This window comes from Mesoplodon mirus (assembly GCF_964341445.2).
Source record: "Mesoplodon mirus genome assembly, chromosome: 7".
Taxonomy (NCBI): domain Eukaryota; kingdom Metazoa; phylum Chordata; class Mammalia; order Artiodactyla; family Ziphiidae; genus Mesoplodon; species Mesoplodon mirus.
In genome coordinates, this window is record NC_138983.1 from 55,128,496 (window position 1) to 55,136,235 (window position 7,740).

Consider the following 7,740-nt stretch of genomic DNA (forward strand, 5'->3'; position numbering starts at 1 on the left):
AACAGAGGCACAGGTATGTAACTGATGTGCCCATGCTTGTACTGCTAAAAGTTGTGGATTTAGTTTTGAATCCAGACAGACTGACCTGAAGGGCTGGGCTTGTAACTTGTCTCCAGATGATATAAACGACAAATAGTAGGGAAACATACTGATATTTAGATCTCCTTTAACTCCCGTAACCGCCCTGTGAGATAACTGAGGATCAGAAAAGTCCAGAGTCATCCTCTCAGTGAATCAGTGCTGGTGCCAGCATTTAAACCCAGATCTCTGATTGCAAAGCCCAGTTTCTCCCCACAACCCCTTGAGTCTCCTTTGTAAAGTGCTCTGCAAGAGAAAGGTATCCTCCACTCTCACTCTGCTGACACCCTCACAGCCTTTGCCTCATTTCCCAACTAGGAGTGGAGATTAGCTGACCTGGGGTGGGGAGATGGGAGGGTGTGCCAGCCCCAAGCCTACACTCTACTGTGGGTTACAGCAGCCTTTTCAACAGTGGTTTGCAAAACCAGATTGTCTGGGGGTGGAACCCACCTCCCTAAAATTCACCATCATCTGGACCCCACCAGTTCCTGTGCCTTTCCTGGTTCTACAGTGCTGTCTGTTGGTCTCCAACCTTTGTTTGCCCTTTAGGCCTATTCCCACACTCTCCCATGCCAGCAGGTGTTCTTTCCTAGCCTGATGGGCAAGTGGTTCAATGAGCACCCAGCTTTTGTTTGAGGCCCCCATCACCAGCTGCCAGGAGTCCTAATGACCAGAACCTAATAACTCTTCAGAGCCTGACAATAACCTTTTGGTGAAGAGTCCATGGAAGGCTTCAGCACTTGCTTCCATGTTGCCAACAGCCATTATTCCCACCAGGTGGTCCCAAGGCCATTTCACAACATGGTCTTGGCTGACCAGCATCAACACCTTGCCTACTGAGGGGAGGGGCCCCTGCATGAGTCTGGCCACAAGGTTAGACATCAGATGCACACCTGGAAACCTGAACCTCGAAAGTAAGTGAAGCAAAGGACGGCTGAAAAAATCATTCACTGGGAATCTTGGGGTGGTAGTGATGACATCCTCTAAGGTAGTTTGCACTTCTTCATGAGCTGTGATTATGGAATGCTCATCTCAGCGCTACATCACATCTTACACGTGATTTTCTTAAGTAAACACTTAATTTAACCCCTCCTCCACCTGAGTAATGGGTAGACAGAGGTGTTCACACTGATAATTCAAGGTGCAAACTTGCACACTAATAATCTGCATACTTTTCTGCACATTGTGTTATACTTCGATGAGTTTACTTCTCCCTCCTCAAGCTGCTACTTTGGTGCACCTTTCCTGTTACAGCACCACCTGGTGGGATATTAACAGCACTGCTGAATCACAGGCTTGACCTCCAGTCCTAAGTTTGCAGAAAACTCACTAGGAAAATAAATGTAAAAGACCACCTGATCAAACATGCAAAGAACTGACTGGCAATGCCAGTACCAGACACTAAGATCCTCGGTGACCAGGACTGTCTTAACCTGTTTCCAGCACCACTACTCCACAGGCTCAAATTAGCTGAAATGGTTTCACTACCAACAGTCTCATTAAATGAACCACATTATAAGCCCAGAAATAAATACAGGAATAAATCAGCTTAGCTCAGTTCACACGCTAACATTTTTCAGTAACCACCTCTCTCAGCCCTCTCCATAAAACTTTCTTTTACTTGAGAAAGGGCTCATTCCTGGAAATGTGCCACCCCAGGGTAAGGGGAAGCACAGGGAAATGAAAAATGTTTTTGTATTCAGGCTCTAGTTCCTAGCCACAAGATAAAACATTTACATGAACCCACTCCCTGGAACACAGTAAATGGTCATTAACACATTAGCTGTTTCAGTGGTTGGAGAATTGTAAAGAAGTATTTCTACTACTGGGACACGGTCTCAACTCCATTAACACTGAATCAGCAAACACCTTCAAAATATCACAGATAAAACTGTAGATAATTTAAATGTTCTTTATACTTTTCTAGAGTGTAATGGTTAAGAGAACAGGACATAGAAATGTGGATTCTAATCGCAGCTCTATAACGCTTAGGCAAACTTACTTCTGAGCATCAGGCTCTTTCTTCATCAGCAGCGCAATCAAATTCCCTTTTAGAGATGTTGAGGATTAAATGAGAATGTATATACCTAGAAATGAACGCCACCTAGAGCACAGCATAACCCAAAATGTAATGGTCATTATATTTTCTATGTGTAATAGAAAAAATGTTCCTAAATACGTCCTTCTAAACCTCTAACCCTGAACTCCAGGTTGAGTCAATCAAGGTGCTGCCCTGTTAACAATCAGCCATCACTGTCACCGTCACCAGATTTACTCCCCCACAAGATATTTCCTTGGTTACTTCTGCTTGGGTCCTCCTGTTCTGGACCTCTCCTCACAAGTACAATTGAAACCAACAGGATTTTTAGGGAAAGCACACAAACACTGTGAACCAGACAGCCCTAAGAATCTATCAAGCAACGCTCTCATGGAGTGACATGACCATCAGTCTGAATACTGGATGTAGAGTCTAGTCAGGCCACAGGTCTTTTTAAAAGATTTTATTAAAGGTCTTTATAGAGCAACATCCAGACTCCAGATCCAGCGGCCAAGGAGACCCTGAAACCAAATAAAACAAATGAAGTACAATAAGAACAGAAAATACACCTGAATATCGGGTTTGCATGAAAATTAATACACAAAGAATGTCTAGAAACAAACAACGCAACAGGCGCTGGGCACAGGAGAGGCTTGTTGTTACTGGTTTAAGGGGGTTGCTTCAGAACAGCTAATTACTAGCAAGAGTGCCTTGAAGATTTTAAGTTAAGGGAGGAGAATAAAGAAAAACTCATATTTAAAACAGTGGTAAACGTAGGAATGTCTTAAAGAGACCAAAGGCACACACTCCTCCCAACAGCATACCATGTTAAATGAGTCCCTGGCTCCAACCTGTGTTCTCTCACGTAAAGCAAGTGTAATCCAATTTTTATTCACTAGGTGCTCTCACAGCGTGGGACACAAGTGTTAACAAGGACAATGGAATAGGGTCCTATTCTGCCCCAAGAGGGCCTTACAGACATACCTATTATGCTGTGGGTACCGGCTGAGGCATGGCAGGCGGCTCTGGCTTCCCACCCTTCTGTTCGGAGATGGGGGTGGTGGGCAGTATTTCATCTTTGGGTTCCACAATGCTCACGTGATCAGGCAGGGGCTTCTTAGGGCCAATCTTACCAGTTGGGTCCCAAGGCAGCATGATCTTTACCTTGATGCCCAGCACACCTAGAAGATGCCATAGTCAAGACCGAGCTATGGTTCCATCGGCCCCCACTACACAACGGGATGGGGCAGAAGGACAAAAGGAGGTTACTCCAACAGCCCTGGGTCTGGTCCCTTCTCAGACAAATGCCTCTAATCAATCAATGAAGAGGACACTTTTGCAAAAGGAACCCACGCACAGCACCACAGAACGTGGCACTGACAAGGACCAAGAGCAGGATGTGCCCTTTCTGACTCGTCATCGTGTCATCACTGAAGGGTACACCAGTGGCCGAGACGAGGACAAACCAACTCTCTCCAACGAAGCTAAACAAAAAAATGCTCCACGACTCCCAGACAAATCCCCCAAACACTGAGGTGTGTATATAAAACCATGCCTACCCGTTAAAAAAGCCCCTTGCCCCAAGCACCCCTGGCTGCTCACCCTGTCTGAGCAGCACGTGGCGCACGGCAGTATCAACATAGTAGTTAACAGGGTCCCCACTGTGGATCATCAGGCCATCCACAAACTTCATGGATTTAGCCCTCTGTCCTCGGAGCTTCCCCGACACCACGACCTCGCAGCCTTTGGCCCCACTCTCCATGATGAACCGCAGCACACCATAGCAGGCCCTTTGGGAGCGCAAGAGACAAATGGCCATTTGTGTTATCACCAGACAGGATTGCTCAACCCCACCCTGCTAAAGAAAAAACACTCATTAGCCTGCACTGACTACTTTCAATGTTCCTTTAACGGAGAGTAAGTTTGACCAGAGTCTGACCCAAGAGCTAGAAACTTTCTTCCACTGCCATCACACCTAATCTTAGGGAATTCCTTAGGGAAACACACCAAGTTCCTTCTAACCAAGTGCTTTCCAACCTTGGCTGCACACTAGGATCGCCTCAAGGTTAAAATGAACCACTCTTAAACTTTGGCGTGTGCAAAATTCAGCTGGAGGGATTATGAAGACAGACTGCTGGGCTGCACCCCCCATTTCCCAATTCAGTGAGCCCGGGTTGGAGACTGAGAATTTTTATTTCTAACCAGTCCTCGGGTGATGGCAGTGATGCTGGCCCACGGACCAAACTTTTGAGAATCACTGTTCTAGGCGGCAGAGCTGGCGTTCAAACCAGGCGGGCAGTCTTCTGCACATCCTTGCCTACAGCACTGCCACCATGTCAACCTGTCTACAGCACAGCTCTAGCGTCCCTCCTCCACTGAAAAACCTCCCAGGGCTCTTCGTTAAGTATTAACGAATTCCAGATACCCAGGCAAGGGATTTCCATTTACTCCACAAAGAGTGGAACTACTCAAAGAACTGCCAGCTGCAATCTCACCAGTAGGCCCAGCGCTAGGGCCAATCTAACCACCTCATGTCCTTCACTCCTCATGTTACAATATACACACACAGAAATCTGACTAGATTTTAAGCTTCTCATCAGGGATGAGTCTTAGCTCTTTACAGTCCCCAGAGAATTAACAACACATAATGGATCTGAATGACTTCAAAAGGAACCCTAACCACTCCCCTGAACCACCCCGTTCTATTTTTGTTTTACTCCCAAAGCACACCCAGAATAGTTCTCCACCAGAGCACCCACCACTCTTTAAAAACTTGATTCTTTACAAGTCTTTCTTATTAGGCTGCCAGTTCAGTGACAACATGGATTAGCAATGTCTTATTGTTAAAACCCTCAGAGACTAGCCGAGCCTGTCACATAAAAAGAGTTCATTTACTAAATGAACAAGATGCTGATATTCTGACCCACAAAAGGACACTACCATTAAAAATCTCAGGACACTTACCTCCGCACAGCAAGGCCTCCTAGGAGTTTGTAACGCAGAGACTCTGCCTGGGCTATGGCACACAGACCTCTCGTGGCCACCTTTTCAGCATAAAGCTTTAAGAAGGAAACAAGGCACATCCTTAAACTTGTTACCTTTGCCACTGTTTTCAAATAAAACCCAGTACATCCATAAGCATACACCATTTTATGTATCATTGTACTACCCAAGTACTAAAGCACTTCTTATGCCCACACCTAACACACACTCAGTGACATAGGCTGAACTATTCCTCACTGCCCTCCCACTCCCAGCTCTTTCTATGGCCACACCAAGGAGACCAATGGGGCAACCAATCCTTCATACGTATCATTACTATACCCACGGTGAATGTAAAATCCTGCTAACTGCTTATTAGAAGAACTTCAACAAAATACCAATCCATTTGTATTACTCACTGATCACAAATAACTTTTCAGGGTGATAATATGGGTTTTCAGAAGTACCATCCTAAAGAGCCATTTCCAGGCCCACAGTAACCTCTGGCATAAACCAGGACCACTCACCTCTACACTGCCCTCAGGGAAGCCAAATCTCTTCTGAACCACAGCAGTCAATTCCCGGATCCGCCGGCCCTTCTCACCAAGAACATTCTGTGTCCTGGGGAGAAAAAAGAATGACAATTCATAGCTCTCATAAAATTCCAGATGTGATTTTAAATCTTGCGCATGTGTGGTAGTAAAATCTCATTCATCTGACACAAGCTGAGTATAAATTTTGGATGACAAGAACTAGAGTTAATTTTTTTTCTAAATGCAGCTTAAAAAAATATTCACTGAGACTAAATTCATTGGTTGTCCCCCTAAGTTTACAGAATAGACCACCTTAGTACAGACGACAATTATAGGTGATGGCCAGAAAAACGAATTTTTACCTGGTGGCCAAGATAATGATTTCTGTCCTGGTTGGTGTAACTCGGACCTCAACTCCAGAGTACCCATCTTCAGCCAGCTCCCGAGTGAGAAACTCATTCAGTTCAGCTTTGAATATGCCGTCAGCAACAAACTAACCAAAAAGTAAATTCAAAATTAGGATGTGGGTGCAGGCTCACTTTTTCTAGCCCAGCCTTTCAGCCAATGCAACCCTCATCAAAACTCAACACCTCCAACAAATGACCCATCATCGATTATTTTACCTTTGTTCCAGAGGAAACATGGCAACCCTTCTCAGACAAATGCCTCTAGGTCATCTTTTGGAAGTTACTTTGACCCAGGGCCCTTAAAACTGTGCCACAGAACGCAGCACAGAGTAGAGGCCACATGGACAAAGAGAACACCTCCAGTCAGACTCGTCATCTTCTCTTCACTGAAGGGTTTTAAAACTGTCATTTATATGTACACATGCTAAACAAAAAACTGCTCTTAAATGGCACATTTAGAACTAATCCAGCACAGCAGGAACACTGTTTGCAACCAGCAAAAAGGGCAGATACTGACTTTAGTTAAGCAGTCTCACCTGTAGACACAACTGGGCCCATGAGAATCCCAGTCACCTTAATTATTGCCTTAATTATTCCCAGGTGTTTCACAAAGTCGGCAAATCCTAACTCACAAAAGCGTGTGGATTTCACCTTAACATCGATGTTATGTGTACACAAAATGGCAAATTGTCTAAAAGCAAATGCACTTTACACACTTCTCTCCCATGGAAAAGCAAAAAATTAAACTCAAGGAAGCGATTTCCCCAGAACTTTTCCTTGGTCCCAGCTGGAACAAGAAATTGTCAGTAACCTTCCCGACTGAGGTCTTTGGGGTCAGAAGGCTGCACCCCGACAGGACTAGTAAGAAGACAAGAAGAATACACTGCTACCGCCCTTTCCCAAAGCCACAGTTAAGATGAGGAGAATGGCTCATGCCCTCAGAACACCACACGTTCACTAATTTTACTGATTGACCAAGAAATGCTCATAAGCGCCTTCTCCGGGGCAGGAGGGGTCCCCGGTGCTCATCTCTGCTCTCCGCCCGGAACCAGCAGAAATCTCTCTCTCCCATCCCCACCATACTGCCCTCGCCCGGCTCGGGCCTGCGCTCTATCAACACCCATCCGCGGCCCACGGGAATGCCACGCTGCCCAGCCACTGCCCGAGGCATGGCAGGGAGCCTCGGGGCTCGCGACAGCACCCAGAGAAGCTCCTGACCCGCGCGACTCCAAAGTTCCCTGCAACCGGGCCCCGGTGTGTCTCACCTTCCTCTTCTTGGATATCTGCACCGCCATCTTGCCTCCACGCGCCGCCGAAAAGAAGGGGCTAGTGGGAGGAAGTGCGGATAAAGGGCGCTGTACGACGACAAAGAACTGCGCGACGTCGACCCCTGTAGGCGCTCATGGGAAATGTAGTTTTTACTTTAGAAAGGAGGTAAAAGGAAAGAGAAGAGTAATGGAGACACCTATAGGCAGAAACAGGATCAGATCAATCGGAACTTAAAAACTACAAGGGAGCTTAGAGTCCAATTCTCATCAGTTTAAAAACGAGCAACGTCCGGCGCAGAGATGGAAATTACAGGTATAAGCTCACACAACAAATGAATGGAACCCTGGTCCCTACACTTTACGCTGTAATGAAAATTGGCTGAAAGCCCTCAATGAAATTCATTGAGGCGCCTATCTCTTCCAATCTGTGTCCA

General features: G+C 46.0%; 1 protein-coding gene across 1 annotated transcript; it reads right to left on the bottom strand.

The window, feature by feature from the left end:
* Positions 1–2,564: 2,564 nt before the first annotated feature.
* Positions 2,565–7,391, bottom strand: RPS3 (ribosomal protein S3). Its single transcript, XM_082626548.1, has 7 exons — positions 7,304–7,391; positions 5,994–6,124; positions 5,626–5,719; positions 5,081–5,175; positions 3,719–3,906; positions 3,101–3,297; positions 2,565–2,637 (listed from the first exon to the last, which is right to left on the bottom strand). The coding sequence occupies exons 1-6, from the start codon at positions 7,331–7,333 to the stop codon at positions 3,104–3,106; spliced, it is 732 nt and encodes a 243-aa protein (XP_082482674.1). The 5' UTR covers positions 7,334–7,391; the 3' UTR covers positions 2,565–2,637; positions 3,101–3,103.
* Positions 7,392–7,740: the final 349 nt, after the last annotated feature.

Bases quoted from the DNA above. Each gene is read 5' to 3' on its own strand.
- RPS3 (XM_082626548.1), bottom strand. From the start codon at position 7,333: ATGGCGGTGCAGATATCCAAGAAGAGGAAG. The intron at 5,176-5,625 runs GTGAGTGGTCCT...TCCTTCTTAAAG, and splicing joins TCCCTGAGGGCAGTGTAGAG to CTTTATGCTGAAAAGGTGGC. The intron at 3,298-3,718 runs GTGAGCAGCCAG...GGCATCTTCTAG, and splicing joins CCACGTGCTGCTCAGACAGG to GTGTGCTGGGCATCAAGGTA.